This window comes from Pipistrellus kuhlii, unplaced genomic scaffold, assembly GCF_014108245.1.
Source record: "Pipistrellus kuhlii isolate mPipKuh1 unplaced genomic scaffold, mPipKuh1.p scaffold_m20_p_73, whole genome shotgun sequence".
NCBI lineage: Eukaryota > Metazoa > Chordata > Mammalia > Chiroptera > Vespertilionidae > Pipistrellus > Pipistrellus kuhlii.
Window position 1 is genome coordinate 688,006 of NW_023425577.1, and position 19,495 is coordinate 707,500.

At 56.4% G+C, this 19,495-nt stretch overlaps 3 protein-coding genes across 5 annotated transcripts in view; 2 read left to right on the forward strand and 1 right to left on the reverse strand.

Moving 5' to 3' along the window:
- The first annotated feature begins 4,957 nt into the window (after window positions 1–4,957).
- On the forward strand, window positions 4,958–9,738 carry KLF1 (Kruppel like factor 1). Its single transcript, XM_036422859.2, has 3 exons — window positions 4,958–5,083; window positions 5,710–6,517; window positions 9,046–9,738. The coding sequence occupies exons 1-3, from the start codon at window positions 5,000–5,002 to the stop codon at window positions 9,219–9,221; spliced, it is 1,068 nt and encodes a 355-aa protein (XP_036278752.1). The 5' UTR covers window positions 4,958–4,999; the 3' UTR covers window positions 9,222–9,738.
- Window positions 9,739–11,466: 1,728 nt separating this feature from the next.
- DNASE2 (deoxyribonuclease 2, lysosomal) lies at window positions 11,467–13,906 on the forward strand. The gene is given in 7 exon segments (XM_036422857.2): window positions 11,467–11,730; window positions 11,870–12,017; window positions 12,112–12,190; window positions 12,495–12,650; window positions 12,744–12,941; window positions 13,301–13,631; window positions 13,633–13,906. Coding segments are annotated over 7 exon segments (1,131 nt in total). The 5' UTR covers window positions 11,467–11,635; the 3' UTR covers window positions 13,757–13,906.
- A 574-nt stretch (window positions 13,907–14,480) lies between these two features.
- MAST1 (microtubule associated serine/threonine kinase 1) overlaps window positions 14,481–19,495 on the reverse strand; it is a 34,960-nt gene continuing 29,945 nt past the window's right edge. For 2 of the 3 annotated variants that reach the window (XM_036422848.2, XM_036422846.2), the window contains 8 exons: window positions 19,456–19,495; window positions 19,127–19,377; window positions 18,582–18,788; window positions 18,143–18,372; window positions 17,705–17,827; window positions 17,457–17,593; window positions 15,976–16,163; window positions 14,481–15,809 (listed from right to left, as the gene is read on the reverse strand). The exon at window positions 19,456–19,495 is cut by the window's right edge and continues 136 nt beyond it. In XM_036422848.2, the coding sequence (XP_036278741.1) occupies window positions 14,563–15,809; window positions 15,976–16,163; window positions 17,457–17,593; window positions 17,705–17,827; window positions 18,143–18,372; window positions 18,582–18,788; window positions 19,127–19,377; window positions 19,456–19,495 (2,423 nt within the window). In that variant the 3' untranslated portion in view covers window positions 14,481–14,562. The remainder of the gene's footprint in view (window positions 15,810–15,975; window positions 16,164–17,456; window positions 17,594–17,704; window positions 17,828–18,142; window positions 18,373–18,581; window positions 18,789–19,126; window positions 19,378–19,455) is intronic. The other variant, XM_036422847.2, reaches the window with a different exon arrangement.

Below are 19,495 nucleotides of genomic sequence, written 5' to 3' on the forward strand. Positions count from 1 at the left end.
GGCTCTAATTGGCCCCAGGAGGGGGCTCGGCCCCCTCTCGGTTGGTCAGTTGCAGGAGGCGTGTGCGAAGCGATTTAGGAGTTAAACAGGGAAACTGAGGCAGAAGAAAACTAAGTCCAGACCTCGAGGACTCCTCTCACGGGGTGCGGTGTTTGAAGGTGGGCTCTGATGGGCCTTCTCAGCCCAGCCTGTCTGCTAGTCTATCCTGGAAGCAGCTCTGATTCGGCGCGTCCGAGTGTGTCAGTGTGCTTAAGTGATTGTGTGTCTGTGTGGGGGTGGACTGACTATGCCTGTGACTGTTGACCATGAGCGGTTGTGTTACTGCCTGTGACTGGGTCCTAAGTGTGGCTGAATGTCTTTGTAGCTTCTTGTCTGTGTAATTAGAAGCTTGTATTTGTGTTTTACTAGTATGTCTGTGATTGTGTATATCTATATATGTCAGTGTCTTGTAGCCGTGTGCAGTTGTACGTAATTATGTGCCTGACTTGACATATGCTTGAATGAGTGGCTTTACTTAAGTAGATCACTTTTAAGAACATTTGTGGCCCAACTGGTGTAGCGCCGACCTATGAACCAGGTCACTGGTTCGATTCACGGTCTGGGCACATGCCTGGATTGTCGGCTCGATTTCCAGGAGGGGACGTGCAGGGAACAACCAATCAATGATTCTCTCTCATCGTGGATGTTTCTATCTCTCCCTCTTCTGTCTTCTCTGAAACCAAGAAAAATACATTTTTTAAAAAGAGCATTTATGCAGTTTGCATATGTCTGGGTGCTTGAACATACCTATATATGAAAGACATACATCTACCATATCCTGCCCATTGCATTTGGGAAAAATAAGGTCCAGATTGCAAAACAGACTTGGTCAAGGTCACAGTGCAGAGCAGGGACCGGGATTGGGATCCAGGCCTCCCAATTCCCAGAACAGGCCTTTGCCCACCCAGGAACACTTCCTCCCACGAGATTCTCTGGGAAGTGTAGTGTGCAGCATGCTCTGCCTCACACACTGTGACTGGGTGTGATGGGAGTGACTGTGGGGTTGTGTCTGAGTATGATCTCTGGCCTGCAAGTCCCCACGGGCCTGATATCTGGTGTCCCTGGATTCTCCCACGTTCTGGGCCATATTTTCCTTAATATAAAAAGAAGCCAAAGCCAGTGTTGCTCAGTGGATAGAGCGTCAGCTTGCGGACTGAAAGGTCCCAGGTTCAATTTTGTTCAAGGGCATGTGCCTTGGTTGCAAGCACATTCCTGGTAGGGGGTGTGAGAAGGCAGCTGGTCGATGTTTCTCTCTCATCAATGTTTCTAGCTCTCTATCCTTCTCCCTTCCTCTCTGTAAAAAATCAGTAAAATATATTTTTTTAAATAAAATTATTTGAATTTTCTTCCTCCCACAATAGGCAGTCCAACACCACCCTGAAATATCCGGGATTCTGCATAGCTCTTATTTTTCTGGACACCCCCCCCCTCCTGCAGCCAGTGACCTCTCTCTTTCTACTTCCTTTCTTCCAAAGCTCCCTGTCCTGAAGCTGTTGTGGGTGCTGGAGTTCTCTATGCCCAGGGGGAAGCCAAAATCAAGGCTCAGGGCTTCCTATCCTTCAAAGTCCAGTATTCCTACAGGCCACATCATCCCAGAAGCCTTACCTCCCAGCCAAATGCCTCTTTTCCTCTGGACCCTCATCTTTCAGAGCCAGCATGCCTGTTTAGTGCTTTGTCCTAAACCAAGATCTCTCCTTAAAAGAGACTCTGCTTTTCCCAGCCAGTGTGGCTCAATGGTTGAGTGTCAATCTATGAATCAGGTCACAGTGTGATTCTGTGGTCAGGGCACATGATCGGGGTTTCGGTTTCAGTTCCCCAGTAGAGGATGTTTCTCTCTCACTTCCTCTATGAAATTAAAAAAAAAAAAAATTTTAAGAGATGGTGTTTCTTTTCATAAAACCACTCTAACTCCAGCCATTTTGTTTTACTTAAGTAAAAGTCACATAAAAGTAGTCATTTAACGTGTACAAGCCCTCGTTGGTTTGGATAGACCGTCGGCCTGAGGACTGAAGAATACCAGGTTCAATTCTGGTCAAGGGCACATGGCCCCGGGTTGTGGGCTCAATCTCCAGAAGAGGGAATGCAGGACGCAGCCAATCAGTATTTCTCATAATTGATGTTTCTGCCTCTCCCTCTCTGAAATCAATAAAAATATATTAAAACAAATAAGGTGTACAGTTCAGTGGCATCTAGTACATTCACAATGTTGCACAACCACTACCTCTATCTAGTTCCAGAACATTTCCATCCCCCAAAAAAACCTTGTACCCATTAACAGTCACTTCCCATTCCCTCCTCCTCTAATTCCTAGCAACCACTAATCTTCCTGTCTCTATAGGTTTGCCTGTTCTGGATATTTCATATAAATATAACAATAGGTAGCTTTTTGTGACTGGTTTCTTCCATTTGTCTTAGGGGTTCATCGTAAAATGTATTATAAATTCAACCCTTTCATGGCTGAATAATATCCCATTGTATGAACTGTGGGCCACATTTTGTTTATGCACTCATTTGATAATGGACATTTAGATTGTTTCCATCTTTTGGTGATTGTGAATAATGCTGCTGTGTTCGAGTCCCTGTTTTCAGTTCTTGGGGGTATACCTAAGAGCGGAATTGCTGGTTCATATGGTAACACTAAGTTTAACTTTTTTTATATATATATTTTATTGATTTTTCACAGAGAGGAAGAGAGAGGGATAAAGAGTTAGAAACATCGATGAGAGAGAATCATCGATCAGCTGCCTCTTGCACACCCCCTACTGGGGATGTGCCCACAACCAAGGTAATAATACATGCCCCTGACCGGAATCGAACCCGGGACCTTTCAGTCCCCAGGCCGACGCTCTATCCACTGAGCCAAACCGGTCCCGGCATAAGTTTAACTTTTTGAAGAACCATCAAACTGTTTTCCACAGTAGTTGCACCATTTAATATTCCAACCAGCAGGGTACTGGGACTTCAATTCCCCACACCATTGCTAAAAATTGGTATATTCCTTTTTTTACATTACTTTTTGCCCTCATCCAAAAAAATATATTAGCACATGATAATTTTTTGTCTTCTTGTGTGATGCAATTCTGTGTGTCTGTGTGGTGTCTATGTCTGGGCAAGGTCATGTGTCTGGGCAAGGTCGTGTGTCTTTCCCTATTAGGGTGTTTAATTCCATGTTGGTGTAGTTGCCTGCGTTTGTATGAGTGTGCCCCTATGGCTGGGCATTGGTATCTGTACAATTGGGTGGCCAGTAGTAGGTGGCATGACTGCAAGAGGTTGTAGATTTTGTATGGCACTGTGTGTGTCTGTGTCTAATGTTAGCTGTGTGTATAACTGTATCATTGTGTGTTTGTAAAAGGTTGTAAGCTACTGGGTTATATACCTTTGTGTTTGAGGCTGCATCTGTGTTTGACAGGATTGTGTGACTGTGTCTTCTATAGTTTTTAAAAATATATATTTTATTGATTTTTTACAGAGAGGAAGGGAGAGAGAGAGAAACATCTATGAGAGTCATCAATCAGCTGCCTCTTGCACGCCCCCTACTGGGGATGTGCCCGCAACCAAGGTACATGCCCTTGACTGGAATTGAACCCAGAACCCTTCAGTCCTCAGGCTGATGCTCTATCCACTGAACCAAACCGGTTTTGGAGTCTTCTGTAGGTTTGTGACAACATATCCAAGAATGCCCTTGTGTCTGTTTAATTGTAGCTAAACCATGCCACTATAATTGTATGATTTGTATGTGATCGGGTAATTCTGTGTGATTATGAATTCTGTCTGAGGGATTATGTTACTACACCATTGTGTAAGTAAACAGCACATGGTTGTACCTTCCTGACCACAATGTGCTGCACAGACAAGTACATGGCAGGGTCTACATGGTCAGTGTGGCTGAGGTGACCAGGAATGTGTGTCATTATGTAATTGCATATTACATGTGTCACATATGTAAATGTATGTGTGAACTGTATGTCTGTGACGTGCGTTCACGTTGCCTACCTGGGGATCCCACGGCACCACAGTGCAGGTCCTGGGTGCAGCACCTTGGGTCGTGCCCCCATGTGGGACAGAAATCGGGCAGTAGCAGGACCAGGGTAAGTGCTGGAATGGTTCTCCACAAGTCAGGTGCTTCCTGTGGTCCAATCCAATGCTTTCATCCCATCCAGGAGGTGGCTTCTCCCCAGACCCAGCTGCAGTGGCACCAGCTTCAACCTCCACACAGCCCCACTCCCCGCAGTGCTCCCTGGGAGTCCGTGGTAGGCGGTGGGGGCTGATTAGCAGGGGCCCCTCCTGCCACTGGGCTCAGACGCTGAAGGTTCACAACCCAGGCAAGTTCAAGGCAAGCTAATGTGAAGCCCCAGCTTCCAGCCCTGCCACCCACCAGGGACAGAGCTTTGGCTGTTCTGGGCCCCCACCTGATAGCAGCCTCCACCGTCTGGGGCGTCTGATAATGCCTGGCTTGGCAGGGAGCTGGTGCCAAGTCCCGCCATCAGCACGGCTGTTTCTGTTTTGGGGGAGGGAAGAAGAGAGAGGGGGGGTTTGCAGGGCCCCAGTTGAGGGAGAGGGGGACCTGGAAGCCCCTTCCCAGAATCCCCATTCCACCTGTCACCCCCTCTCCAAGTAGGTAAATGAAAGGCCTCCAAGTCTTTCCTTTTTGGGGGGAGCCAGTAGTTCCTCGCTTTATATAACACCCGAACCCCCAGACCTCTGGACCCCTAACCCCTGAACATCTGACTGAGCTTTGGACGCAGGGTCAGTCTTTAAAAGGCTCCTTGCCAAACAGGCCAAGGCAAGGTCTGTTCCCCAGAAATGGTGACACCCCCCGCCTTGCCAGACCCTTATCAGGGGTTGCAGCCAATCAGCTGAGAGCAGAGAGGAGCCTTCCAAGGGGCCATCAGAGCCTCAGAGCCCACGAGGCCACAAAGGGAGAGGAGACCTGAGGCCCTTGGGTGGGCGCCCGTCAGCCATGGCCACGGCTGACACCACCTTGCCTTCCATCAGTGCGCTGACTGCCCTAGGCCCCTTTCCAGACACACAGGAAGACTTCAAGGTGAGGCCAGGCAGGGTCAGGTGGCTGGCTGGGGTCCGGGTCTGCAGTCACAGAGCGTGGGGAGCAGGTCTGCATCCAGAGACGCGGCCAGGGCTGGGGGTGCTCCGTCCGGTCCAGGGATCTGGATGTGGTCTAAGGGCCTGTTTCTGCCTTGGAAAACGAAGGCTCAGAGCTGAACACTGTGGTGGTCTGGGCTCCTGGAGACGCCAGGGATCAGGAGGAAAGAACAAAGGTGTCCAGGAGACACCCAAGAGTTAATCTTGGGAATTTATGGTGCAGGGGGACTGGAAAGGAGTGAGAGTGAGAGATTGGGGGGGGGGGGGGGAATTGAGGCAAGGCTGCCCCCTCCCATTCTTGGCTCTGCCACCCCTTCCCCCATGCCTAAGTGCAACTCCAGATAATGTAAGTCTTATCTCCAGTCTCCAGCCAGACCCTATCGACCTCTGTCCCTGAAGCTGGAGGGGGGACGGGGACAATGTGAGGGAGTGGGACAGACAGCACAGACAAGCAAGCAAGACCCTCTCAGGAGCTCAGCCAGCCTGCCCCATCGGGGCACCAGGCCCCCTCCGGCGGGGAGGGTGCCCTGGTGGCCGCAGCAGCCTCACGCCATGGGCTCCCTCCCGCAGTGGTGGCGCTTTGAGGACGTGCAGGACTTGGGTCCGGGTCCCCCGGAACAGGCTCGGCCGCTCCTCCACGTGAGGCCCAAGTTGGAGTACGCGCCCGAGGAGAAAGAAGACGACGACGACAGGGATCCGGCCACGGCCTGGGACCTGGATCTCTTCTTCACCAACCTGTCCGGCGCGGAGCCCGGTGGCGCGCCTCCGCCCTGTGCCCTGGCGCCGGGGGAAGGCCCCGGAGCGCCGTTCCCGCCGCAGCCCGAGACCCCAGAGGCATACGCGGGCGGCCTGGGGCTGGTGGCGGGGCTCCTGGGGCCCGAGGAGCCCCCGGGCTGGGCGCGCCAGGCCCCGCAGGCTGCAGCCCCCGACGCCTTCGTGAGCCTCGCGCTGGTCCCGGCTCCCGAGCCCAAGGCGCTGCCGCTGCAGCCGGTGTACCCGGGCCCGGCGGCGGGCTCCCCCGGCAGCTATTTCCCGCGGACCGGGGTGTCGGTGCCCGCGGCGCCCGGCGCCCCCTACGGGCTGCTGTCGGGGTACCCGGCCTTGTACCCGGCGCCGCAGTACCAGGGGCACTTCCAGCTCTTCCGCGGGCTCCCGGCGCCCGCCCCCGGCTCCGCCGCGCCCCCCTCCTTCCTGAATGGCCTGGGACCCGGGACCGCCGCCGGGGACCCGAGGGGGCCCGCGGGCGCCGTGCCCATCAAGCGCAGCCGGCGCTCCTGGGCGCGCAAGCGGCAGGCGGCGCACACGTGCTCGTACCCGGGCTGCGGCAAGAGCTACACCAAGAGCTCGCACCTCAAGGCGCACCTCCGGACCCACACCGGTGAGGCTCCCCTCGACCGGGCTGGGCTGGGGGCGGACCCCGGGGGGGAGCAGCGTGGCCGGGAGGCGAGGAGAAAGGGAAGGGGCCCGGCGCAGGGGGCGGGAGAGGAACCGTTATGACAGGGGGGGCTAAGGGGGGTCTCAGGGCAGGAACCGTTATGACAGGAGGGGCTAAGGGGGGTCTCAGGGCAGGAACCGTTATGACAGGAGGGGCTAAGGGGGTCTCAGGGCCAGGAACGGGACCGAGGCAGCTGGAAGCGGACTGGACCCTCAGACGCAGGGCCAGGGGACAGGTACCGGGTGTGGGAGGCGGGTGGGGGCAGAGAGAGGACCTAGAACATCTGAGCAACGTTTCAGGGAACTGACGGGTAAGATCTGGGCCCAGGCCCTGGCCGGGTTGGCTCAGCGGATAGAGCATCGCGGCCTGCGGACTGAAGGATCCCGGGTTCGATTCCCGTCAAGGACACATGCCCGGATGGCAGGCTCAAGCTCCAGTTGGGGGGGGGGGGGGGGCGTGCAGGAGGCAGCCAATCAATGATTCTCTCTCATCGTTGATGTTTCTATCTCTTTCTCTCTCCCTTTCTCTCTGAGATCCATAAAAATATAGTAAAAAAAAGAAAAAGAAAAAAAAGGATCTGCTGAAACCGGTTTGGCTCAGTGGTAGAGCGTTGGTCTGTGGACTGAAAGGTCCCAGGTTCGATTCTAGTCAAGGGCATGTACGTTGGTTGCGGGCACATCTCCAGTAGGGGGTAGCAAGAGGCAGCTGGTCGGTGTTTCTCTCTCATTGACATTTCTAGCTCTCTATCTCTCTCTCTCTTCCTCTCTGTAAAAAATCAATAAAAATATATTTTAAAAAAAAAGGATCTGGGCCCAGGCTGAGGAGCAGAAAGCCTAGCAAGTGGAGTGGAGGGCGGGGCTGGAGGAGGGGCTGAGGGGAGGGGCCATGTGTGGCCAGCCAGGGACCTGGCCAAGGACGCTGGGTTCAGGTCTGTGACAAGCTGGGAGCGGGGTCAGGGGGTGGGGGACGGAGCCAGGAGTATATATAGCAGTTTGTGTGCATGGAGCTCAGGAGGGGAGGGAGATACAGGGCAGAGTCAGTTTCCTGTGCTCAGAGGCAGAGTGGTTCCAGGAAGATGAGGAGGAATAGCTGAAAAACAGAGGAGGTGGGCCCAAGAGGAGCGGGTTCGGGGAGCCAAAGACCAAGCTACGCTGCAGAATAGAAATCTGGAGGAGAAAGAGGGAGACCTATGCTTTAGGGCAGCGATTTTCAAACTTTTTCATCTCCTGGCACATAAGCTAATTACTAAAATTCTGCAGCACACCAAAAAAAAAAAAAAATTCTACTTTTTGCCGATCTGAAAAAAAAATAGGTAAAATGACTGATTTACAAAAAAAAAAAAAAAAGTAATTACCTACCCTTTTTGCTCCAAAGTGACTATTTTAAAAAAATTAGATGCCTATGCTTGCATAAGGGTTTCTGGTGCCAAGAATTAACCAATCAGATGTAACCTTCCTATGCTACTTGACCAATAAGATACAACTCTATTATATGACCTAAATATTTATGGTTCAAGACAATGAGTGACTTTTTTTTTTTTTTTTTTTGAAATCTCATTAAACTTAGCAGGATTTTTTCTTTCTTTCTTTCTTTCTTTATATTTATTGACTTTTTTATGGAATTTTTTTAATTTTTTTAAATATAGCTTTATTGTTCAGATTATTACAAATGTTCCTCTTTCCCTTATTTTATTGACTTTTTACAGAGAGGAAGAGAGAGGGATAGAGAGTTAGAAACATCAATGAGAGAGAGTCATCGACCAGCTGCCTCTTGCACACCCCCTACTGGGGATGTGCCCGCAACCAAGGTACATGTCCTTGACCAGAATCGAACCTGGGACCTTTCAGTCCGCAGGCCAACGCTCTATCCACTGGGCCAAACCGGTTTCAGCGGTGACTATTGTTTTGTTAGCTGTTGTCATTTTTATTAACAACGGAAGGGAAAAGAAGTCAGTGCCCCTGACTAAATGGTCAGGTATTTCACACTGGCTGGAAACTGCTGCTTTAGGGGTCCACATAGATGGCGGGCCAGGTGCATTGTGTGTGTGTGGGGGGGGGGGGGACACTAATCACCACAGACAGGGCCCAGAACACCAGGGGATCCTAAGGGTCAAGGCCAGGGGCAGGGCTGGGCAGCAGCTGGAGGGTCCCCTGAACCACAGGGGACAGGCTGTAGGATGACTAGGACACCAGGGCAGGTAACAGGGCCCGGGGAATGGGCCAGTGGTGTAGTAGGGGATGTGACGTGGGCCCAGGAAATGAAAACAGGCTTGGCGCCAGGTGCCGGTACTGAACTAGAAGGGTCGGGTCGCAGAGGCCAGGCCTGGGCACAGGCCCCTGAGAGTGAGCGCCTCCCTGGCCTCGCCCTAGTCCTGGTCAAGGCTGAGCAAAGGAGGGTGGCCGACGCAGTGGCGGCCTGAGGGAGGGGTGGGCGGACAATGGCACTCAGGATCTCCTCTCCTCGCCTCCCAGGGGAGAAGCCATACGCCTGCACGTGGGACGGCTGCGGCTGGCGGTTCGCGCGCTCCGACGAGCTGACCCGCCACTACAGGAAGCACACGGGACAGCGCCCCTTCCGCTGCCAGCTCTGCCCCCGGGCCTTTTCTCGCTCGGATCACCTGGCCTTGCACATGAAGCGTCACCTCTGAGCCAGCCTCCCCCTCCACCACCACCATCCCCAGCACTTGGACCTTCCTGGGGACGGGGATGGAACAGGAGCGGATCCGCGCGGACAGGGCGGTTTCCCGCGGATGGACCCTTGCCGGGACTCTCCCCCCACAGATCCCCAGGAAGAAGGACTGGCCCATACAGACCTGGGGGAGCCTCCAGCGGAAGCTCCCAGGTGTCCTCAGCCTCAGGAGCCGCACAGAGACTTCCTAGGGTCACGTAGACCCAACGAGACAGACTTCCAAATACATGGACTCAGATGGACACTCAGACACTTGGGACAGACAGACAGACCCTCGGAGAGCTGGGCCCTCAGACCAGCTCACAGGCGGCCTCGGACAAGGGAAGGGGTTTGGGGTGAGGCTTCGCAGAGACCCTGGCTCTAGAAGGGGTCTTCCCACTGTAACGGCCCAGCTCGGCGTGTGGCTGGAGTCCGCTGTGAATGGTTATGGGTCTGTACCAATGCTCCTCCCAGATAAAGCTTCCGCTGTGGCCTGCTTTTGTGCGTTTCCGGTGCCGGAAGATGGGAGGAAGCTGTAACCCCAGCGGTGATTTAGGGGGGCATACTCTCACACTCATCTCCTAACCTCAGCGATACTGCTCGGGATCCTGCAGGCCTCGCCACCCCTTTCCCCCCACCCCAAGGTCAGGCTACATCCTCCTTGCCTCCTGCTTTGAACCCCAGAGGCATTTACAGGGACCATCTCCCTCTAAGAGGCCCCAGTCCGGCCCCAGAGTCACAGCACGCTTCACCATGCCATGATCCAAAGTGACCCCTTGGCTAGCTCAGGAAAATATGCAGAATGAAAGAGGAGAACACAAGGAGCACAAACTCCCCTTTTAAAAAATATATAGCCCTCCCAAAACCAGTTTGGCTCAGTGGATAGAGCATTGGCCTGCAGACTGAAAGGCCCCAGGTTCAATTCTGGTCAAGGGCATGTATCTTGGTTGCGGGCACATCCCCAGTAGGGGGTGTGCAAGAGGCAGCTGATCGATGTTACTCTCTCATCGATGTTTCTAACTCTTTATCCCTCTCCCTTCCTCTCTGTAAAAAATCAATAAAATATATTTTAAAATATATATATAGCCCTAGCTGGTTTGGCTCAGTGGATAAAGTGTTCACCTATGCCGAGGCCGATTTGGCTCAGTGGATAGAGCGTCGGCCTGCGGACTGAGGGGTCCCGGGTTCGATTCCGGTCAAGGGCATATGTCTTGGTTGCGGGCACATCCCCGGTGGGAGGTGTGCAGGAGGCGGTTGGTCGATGTTTCTCTCTCATCAATGTTTCTAGCTCACCATCCCTCTCTCTTCCTCTCTGTAAAAAAATCAATTATATATATATATATATATATATATATATATATATATATATATATATATAAAGTGTTGGCCTATGTCTGCGGACAGAAGGGTCCCAGATTCAATTCCAGCCAAGGACGGCACAAGCCCGGGTTGCAGGCTCCATCCCCCGTTCAGTAGGGGGTGTGCGGGAGGCAGCCAATCAATGATTCCCTCTCATTGATGTTTCTGTCTCGCTATCCCTCTCCCTTCCTCTCTGAAATTAATTTTAAAAATTAATAAAATAAAATAAAAATACTTCTAAAATAAAATAAAATCCTAGTCTTATTATTATTGATTTTTTGTTATTGATTTCGGAGAAGGGAGATGGAGAAATAGAAACATCCAGAAAAGAGAACCGTGGATCGGTTGCCTCCTGCACGCCCCCTACTGGGGATTGAGCCCACAACTCGGACATGTGCCCTGATCGGGAATCGAACCTGCGACCGCCTGATTCATATAGGTCGATGCTCACCAACTGAGCCATGTGGGCAGGGCACAGACTCCCCTTAAGAGAGTAAAAGTCCCAAGAGTTGGACCTCAAGCTGGAAAGCTGGAATGGAAAAAAAAAACAAATTTGTGTCTCACCCGTGAGCCGAGGGAGGAGGAGGGCCTGGCGGGAGAGTGGATTGGGATAAACAAGAATCAAAAAGACAGAAGCGGGGCCTGGCGGAAGAACGTGAGCGCTGATTGGCCAGCAGTAGAGCCGAGGCGGGACGCGAGGAACCACTTGGCCATCAAAGAGCGTGGTCTGGGCCGACAGAGGGCGGAGCCTATCAAGGGTCCCATCCAATGGAAATGGGAGGCGGCCGTAGGCTGGACGAATGAGGGCCGGATTTTAGCGGAGTGACCGCCCAAAGGGAAGCCCCGCCCCCAGGGATCGAGGCCTGAACTTTCAAATCTCTGCTTCTCAGCTCAGGGGCGGGGTTTCATCCCGGGAGGTTCCGCCCTGGGTTCTCGGGAGGATTTTGGGGAAATGAAAGTCACCAAGGACCGGCCCTGGTCCAACTCGTGACCCGGCGCCTGGGGTCCCAGCACAGATTTCCCGGCTCCAGCCCCATGGCCGCTCTGAGCCTGCTGCTCCTGGGCGCGCTGCTCTGGGTCCCAGCAGGCACCCTCACCTGCTACGGGGACTCGGGGCAGCCTGTGGACTGGTGAGTGCGGGGCTCCACCGACCGTGCCCTCTCCTGTCCCCTCCCCCCCAAAACAAAACAAACAAACAAAAAACCTGGGTGAAGCCTGGGGCTTGCTCTCTGCCCCTTCCTCCGTTTCTGTCCTTTTCCCAACCTCCAGGTTCGTCGTCTACAAGCTGCCAGCCAATAACGGGTATAAGTACTTGGATGCGGACTCAGGGGGCTGGCGCGACGGGACGGTGACCATCGACAACCCCAAGGGAGCCGTAGGCCGCAGCTTGCTGCCCCTGTACAAGAACACCAGCCAGGTGAAGGGGCGGGGTGCGGGCAGAACCCAGGTGGGACTCTGGGGGACCCCCGGCCTGGAGGAAGACTTCATGGCGCCCCATCCATCTCCCCCAGATTGCCTTCCTACTTTACAATGACCAGCCACCTAATCCCAACGGGACCCAGGACTCTTCCAGCCGGGGGCACACGAAGGGTGAGCCCCGATCCGGGGCTGGAGAAGGGCTCTGGCTTCCTTACGCTTTTCCTTTTCCCGCAGCTAACTCCTGCCCTGCAGGGCGGGAGGGGCTCCTTTGGGACACAGGGGCAGGGCAGCAGGGTATCTCAGGTAAATGCTTTCTCTGGACTGTGACAGCAGTGGGCTGCAGAGAGAGTTTGGCAGTGCTCCAGAGACTGCCCATACCCCGTCGGGGCTCCCTGCGGACTGAGGCTGCTCCTGGCTGCACCCCTGCTTGTTGGGAGACCTTGAGCAGTCCCCCTGACCCTGTCTTTTGGTTCAGGTGTGCTGCTCCTGGACAAAGAAGAGGGCTTCTGGCTGATCCACAGTGTCCCAGGCTTCCCTCCACACGATGCATACCTCTGGCCTCCCCAGGCCCACAGATATGGCCAGACCCTCCTCTGTGTGTCTTTTCCGTTCGACCAGTTCTCAAAGATTGGTGAGTGGGGACAAGGAAGCAGGGCGTTGCCTGGCTTCCAGACCAGAATGTGGAACAGTCAGTCCCTAACTTTCTCTTCCCCTTGCCTTCCAGGCACCCAGCTGAGCTACACCTTCCCCGACGTGTTTTGCCACCGGCTGGAAGGGGTCTTCCTTGAGAAATTGCCTGGCCTGGCCGAGGTGGCCAAGGGCCACCATGTTCTCAACCGGCCCTGGAACAGCAGCGTGACACTCACATCCAAGGCAGGGGCCACCTTCCAGAGCTTTGCCAAATTTGGGAAATTTGGAGATGGTGAGCCCCCTGGGGTTGTGGGTTGGAGAGCTCTTTCTCTGTAGAGGTGGGGTCAGGTGTGCCCGTGGCCGAGAGCAAGCTGCAAGTAGGAACTAGAACCCTTTGGGAGCCATAAACACGTGAGAGGTACACAACCAACAGGCCTGGGCTCAACCATTGGTTTCTGGTTGTGGGGGGACACTATTTAACCGGACTCTCATTTTACCCGTCTGGAAAAATGGGGGTACTAATATCTACTATAAAGGGTTGTTGTGGATGAAGTAATGAATAGTGTTTAGTGAGAACTGTTAACCAGGAATTGACAACCGAGGAAACTGAGCTCAGTGACCCTGTCCATGCCCTCCTTCCATCCTCCGCAGACCTATACTCTGGCTGGTTGGCAGAAGCTCTTGGAAGCAACCTACAGGTCCAGTTCTGGCAACACTCTCCTGGCATCCTGCCCTCCAACTGCTCTGGGCCCCAGAAAGTGCTGGATGTGACCCAGATAGCCTTCCCCGGACCAGCCGGGCCCACGTTCAGAACCATGGAGGACCACTCCAAGTGGTGTGTAGCTCCAGAAGGGCCCTGGGCCTGTGTGGGCGACATGAATCGGAACCATGGGGAGGAGCACCGGGGTGGGGGCACGCTGTGCACCCAGCTGCCTGCCCTCTGGAAAGCCTTCCAGCCGCTGGTGAAGGCCTGGCAACCCTGTGAGAGAAGAGCAGCACCTGGACTCCAGAAAGCCCCGCAGAGCACGTAGGAGCAGCGTGGACGTCAGCTTAAACCCCAGTGCAGCCCCTTATTGTGTGGCCTTCACTGTGTGCCTTAGCCCGTGACTCAGTCTACTCACCTGCAAAATGGAAGCACTTGGCTCAGAAGCTGTGAGGAGCCCTAGCCGGTGTGGCTCAGAGGACAGAGCATCGGCCTGCGGACTGAAGGGTCCTGGGTTCTAGTCCGGTCAAGGGCATGCGCCTTGGTTTCGGGCACATCAACAATAGGGGGTGTGCAGAAGGCAGCTGATTGATGCTTCTCTCTCATCCATCGATGTTTCTAACTCTATTCCTCTCCCTTCCTCTCTGGAAAAAAAAAAATCAATAAAATATAAAAATTTTTTTAAAAAAGTTATGAGGGTCGAAACCAGTTTGATTCAATGGATAGAGCGTCGGCTTGGGGACTGAAAGGTCCTGGGTTCAATTCCAGTCAAGGGCATGTACCTTGGTTTCGGGCATTCTCCAGTAGGGGGTGTGCAAGAGGCAGCTGATCGATGACTCTCTCTCATCGATGTTTCTATCTCTCTCTCTTCCTTCTTCTCTGTACAAAATCAATAAAATATATTAAAAATAAAACACACACTGACCCTTTAAAAAAGAAAAAAGTTATGAGGTATAAAAAGAAAGTGGTAGATGGGCTGTTGACTTTTTCTTCACAGGTGAGACCACAAGGAAAGACTCCCCTCCCCTCTCTAGAGTAACCAGGACCAGAGTTCCTCCCTTTAACAAGAACACAGGCAAGAGGGCTAAAGCCTGGTCTCGCCTGGGAGGTGGGGAAGCCTCAGAGAGCTCACGCAGCACGGACACGCTTTATTTATATGTGTACATGTGTATACAGGCGGCTGTACAGTGCAGGGCCAGCGGCTCCTCCGCTAGGGGCCAGGGGCCGGGGGGCAGGGGGCCCTTTTGGTCAGGCCTGAAGGAGGCACGGCTTCAGCAGGGCACCTGGAAGTCAGCGCCACCTCGGGCTTGGTGGCCTGCAGGAGGGGAGTGGGTGGGGCTGGGGGCCCTGTCGCGTTTTTCGTAGGGGCTGCACAAGGGGGCTGGGCCTCTGGGGAGAGCTTGGGGGAGGTGGGCTTGGAGCGAGGCCCGCTCGGCGTGGTCCGCTCCTCCACCTTCTGCAGCCCCCGGCGTTCAGGGCCTCGGAGGACCTGTGGTGCGGGAGGCACCGGGGGTGTGGATCCCTGCAGCCCCTTAGAGTCCGAGCCCAGAGGCCGGGACGCCTCGACCTTGGCCCCAGGCCGCTCGGGCTCTACCACGATGGGCACTAGGGTCGTGCCCACCTCACCGGAGCTGCTGCGCCGGCCCGTCTCATGTTCCTGCACCGGGCTCAGCGCGGCCTTGGCCACCGCCCTGGCCGCCCCACCCAAGCCGTCCTCGGTCTGCACGGTCTGCACGCTCTGGTGCCGCGTGCCGCCGGCGTCCCGCTCCAGGGTCCGGCCTCCGGGGGTGGCCCCGCGGGGCTGGGTGCAGGCCTCCCCACTGCCGGGGGACTCCTCTTTCCCCGGAGGCCTGGGGGTGCCCTGGGGCAGCAGCGGGTCCACTCCCAGGCTGAGGGGCGACTCCTGGCGGCCCAGGCGGCGCACGGCCACCTGCAGGGGCGCCCCGGGCCCCTCGACCACGGGGGGCGTCTCCCCGTCGGACTCGGCCAGGCTGTGCAGCGCCAGCTCGCCGTGGAAGTCCTTGCGGAAGTCCGGGTGGCCCACCTCGAGGCTGTGCTTGCGCAGCGCCCCCTTCTTGTCGGCGCCCAGCGCGGCGCCCAGCTTCTCCGCCGACTGCACGCGCTTGAGCAGCGGCGAGCGCGGGGGCTCGGCGCTCTTGGGGCGCGGGCGCACCACGGGCGGCGAGGAGTGCAGCTTGGCCGGGAAGCTCTGGGTGGTGTGCGAGCTCCCCACCGTGTGGCCGGGCAGCGGCGGCGGCGACGCCTGCGTGGGGGACGGCGTGTGCGCCAGCGGCGACAGCGGGATGTTGCCGGCCGACTTGCAGCGCGCCGAGCGGTACTGGCGGTGCAGCTTGGGCGACAGGCCGTGCAGCGTGCTGGGCCGGATGTGGTGCGACGCCGAGGACGCCGGAGAGTTGGGGGTGCTCGAGGCGGGGGAGCTGCTTTGGGACGAGGCACCTGAGGGCGGGCAAAAGGGGGTGTTCCGCTGGCGGGCGCCGCCAGGGGGTCGGCCTCCCCTCCTTCCCCGGCGCAGTGCCAGCCCCTAGAGCTGCCCCTTTGGGGACCCGCGCATCCGGTGAGCCTGGGGGGGGGAACAGAGGGGGCCCAGCAGGCCAGAGCTCACCTAGGTAGGCGGAGTCGGGGGTGGAGCGGTAGCTGTGGGTGGGTGAGCGAGCGGGGAGCCCGTGGGTGGGCGAGCCCGGGAGGCTGTCGCTGGACGACAGCGAGCGGTTCAGCGACGACAGCGAGCGGCTGGTGTGCAGCAGGTTGGACTGCTTCGTGATCTTGCGGAAGAGCGAGCTGCGCTTCTTGCTGGGGAACAGGGAGAGGGCCATGTACCTTCTTAGATAGAGCCAAATGCACAGCTCCCAGCTCCCCTGAAGCCCCTGGGCCGCCCACTCTCCGACCCCGCCTTCTCCAGCTACAATCCACCAATCACAACCGAAAGAACTTCCCACGTGGGCCCGCTTGGCTCCTCGCAACCTCTTATGGCCCCTCCCACCTCACTAGTCCCTCCCTCTCCTGCCGCAACTCACCTATCAGAGAAGGAAAAGGTTCACCTGCCTCAGTTCAGGCTGGCTCCTCACTTAAATACCCACTCACGACTTGTCCAGGCCAAACCCACTAATCAAAATAGAACACTCGAGGAGAAACCAAGATGACAGCATAGGTAAACACCTAAACTGCTGCCTCCCACAACAATTTCAAAACTATTCCGGTAGGACATGATCTCACTCATCCAGGGGAAATGATGAACAACATGGACTGATGAACAAGAAGAGACCCAGAGACAAGGAGCCATGGATCAGACTGTTGGACCTCAGAGGGAGTGTAGGGAGGGTGGGGATAAAGGGGAGAGATCAAACAAAGGACTTGTGTGCATTCATGTGAGCCTAACCAGTGGTCAAGGACAACAGGGGGGTTGGGAAATGCATGGGGAGGGGAGGGGGATGGGAATGGAGGGGATGAGGACAAATGTGTGATACCTTAATCAGTAAAGAAATAAAAAAAGCAATTTCAAAACTACAACTAAAAGACAAAATAGAACACTCTCCCGGCCCCACCTTCCTCTCTTAGCTCCTCCTACCTGAAAGGCATGAAATTATGTCAGTTGGCCCAGTCTTGCCTGGCTTGCTCATTCCAGATAGAACTCCCTTCTCCTAGCCCTCCCAGGGGACTAAACACACTCAAAAGGACAAGACCACCTCCTGAACTGTGCCCTCTCTCATGCATATCTGCTGGCCCCGCCCACCTGCCCGAGACACCACCCCAATGTTCTTTCTCCAGCCCAGGAACCTGGCACTGTCCCAGCCCGTGCTTCCGCCCAGGCCTCTCGTTTTTGCTCTTTACTTCGTGGCCCCCACACTTCCTTCTCCTGTCCAGAGCTGTGGCCGTCCCATCTCAGCCCTGCCCACTGTTCAAACACTGGAGCCTGCTGTATATAGCCCCTGTGCCTGCTGCATATAGCCCCGCCTCCGCAGCTGGCCCCGCCCGCCCCCACTGGCCCCGCCCCCACACCGGGCCCCGCCCGCCTCCACTGGCCCCGCCTCCACACCGGGCCCCGCCCGCCTCCCTGGCCCCGCCCCCACACCAGGCCCCGCCCACCTCTCCTGGCCCTCCTTGGCTGAGGGTCTCCGGTTCCTCCGAGCCATTTTAGCCTTGTAGCTGCTGCGCCTCGCAGGGCCAATGCGAATGGAGGTGTTTTCGAAGGGTGTGGTGGTCACCGCCACCTTGTTGCCACTCTGGGGGAATAAGGGGGACAAATGCTCTGCTGGAGGCTGTCCCGGCAGCTCCAGCTCCCAGGACCTCCGCTCCCCTGTCCCTAGGGTACTGCCTCCCTCCCGTGCACTCACCTTAAGGATCAGCTCCACGACCTCAGGGTGCACCATGCCGTGCACTGGCTCCCCATTCACGTGGGTGATGAGGTCCCCCGCACAGAGCCCTGCCTCCTGGGCTGGGCCCCCCTCCTCCACGTGCTGGGGACAGGGCACCACACAGCGTGGGGTTAACGGCATCAGCAACAAGGAAGCTCCCCGAGCTTACGTGCCCCACACCTAGCTCTGAGTTTGCTTTCATCCTTGTAGCACCTTATGAAGTAGTCATTATTCCTCCCAGTTTACAACTGAAGAAAACAAGCTCAGAGGGAGAAGGATATTGAAGGTCATAGGCGTCTCATCCAGGCTGCCTGGATCCAGAGATTGAACTGTCTGCCCCTCATTTCTGGGGGCTAAAGGGGAGTTTCTCTACCCCACGCCCATCTTGGAAGACAGACCCCACCCATGGGCGCTCACCCAGACGATGTGATGAACACTGTAGACGTCTGAGTCACCCATGTAGACGCGGATGGCTCGCAGCGTGAAGCCGTACTTCTTGCCAGAGCGCTGGATGGTAATGGGGGAGCGGAGCCCGCTGACAGCCGGGGAGTAGTCCCGGCTGGGCGAGGAGTCCCTCGAGGACGGGTTGGAGGAGAGAGATCGTGGAGACATGGGGCTGGCCAGGGGTGAGCTTCCATGAGGGTCCACTGCAGACATAGAATCGTGGCCAGAGGTCAAAGCCAGCAGCAACCACAGCTCTCCCAGTATCTGCTCCTCCCACCGCCTCAAAGTCCCAGAGCTCTCATTGGCCCACCCCAGTGTCCATCACTGTGGACGGGAAAAATGCAGCGTCATCATTGGCCTGTCCTGACACAACGGGGGCAGGCCCGCCCTCCCAGGCGGGGCCCAGCCTCACCTGCAGGAATCATGACAGACAGGGCAGTGGCAGAGGCCGACTTGATGACTTTGCCCCCGGTCCGGGAAGGCCGCTTCTCCGCCGCCGGGTCCCCCGACAGCTGCTGGTGCCGAGCCCGGCGCAGGACCAGGTCGTTGGTGGCCCTCGGGCCTGCGGGGTCCCCGTCCTTGGAAGGTGGGCAGAGGTCCCCTGGGCGTGGCTGGCCAGCTGCAGCGGAGCAGGGGGGTTAGGAGGCGGGCCAAGGTCAGGGCATCCTGTAGGAGTTCCCTCTGCCTGGAATGCTTTCCCCATATCTCACCCTCGTGGGAATGCCAGTTTCCTGGGAGCAGGTAGCATGCACCAGGCACGACCCTGGCACCCAGAAGCGCTCCAATGCGTTTGCTGACTGAGAGAGCATGGGATATGGGTTGCCCCTCACGTCTATGAGAACCCAGGCAGGCGTGTGCACAGTACATGAGATCTTGCATACACGGTACCGGGCTTGTGGAATACTCAGTGTACGGCCCCCCGGGGAGCTGGGGAAGGCGGCAGGAGGGGGCACTCACTGGCTTCGGAGTCCCCGCTACTGGCAGAGCCATCCCCTGGAGCTGCCTCTTTGGGGACCCGTGCCTCCAGGGAGCCTGGGGGGTCGGAGGCGGGCCTGGCGGACCTGCGCAGCTGGGCCTCATCCTCATCCTCCTGGGGGGCGCTGAAGCGGCTGGGCTCCAGCAGCGCCGAGAACCGGCGGCGGGCACCCAGCGGCGGGCTGGCCTCCCCCTCCAGGAAGCTGGCCTCCGACGCCGAGAAGCGTTTGCTGCTAAAAGGGGGGCGTGGTGGTCAGAGGCGCCCCGCCTCTTCCTTCCCGCTCCCCGAACCTAGCCCTGCCCCTGCTCACATCTCCGGGGAGCCCCCTCTCCAGGTCTTCTCGCGCAGGG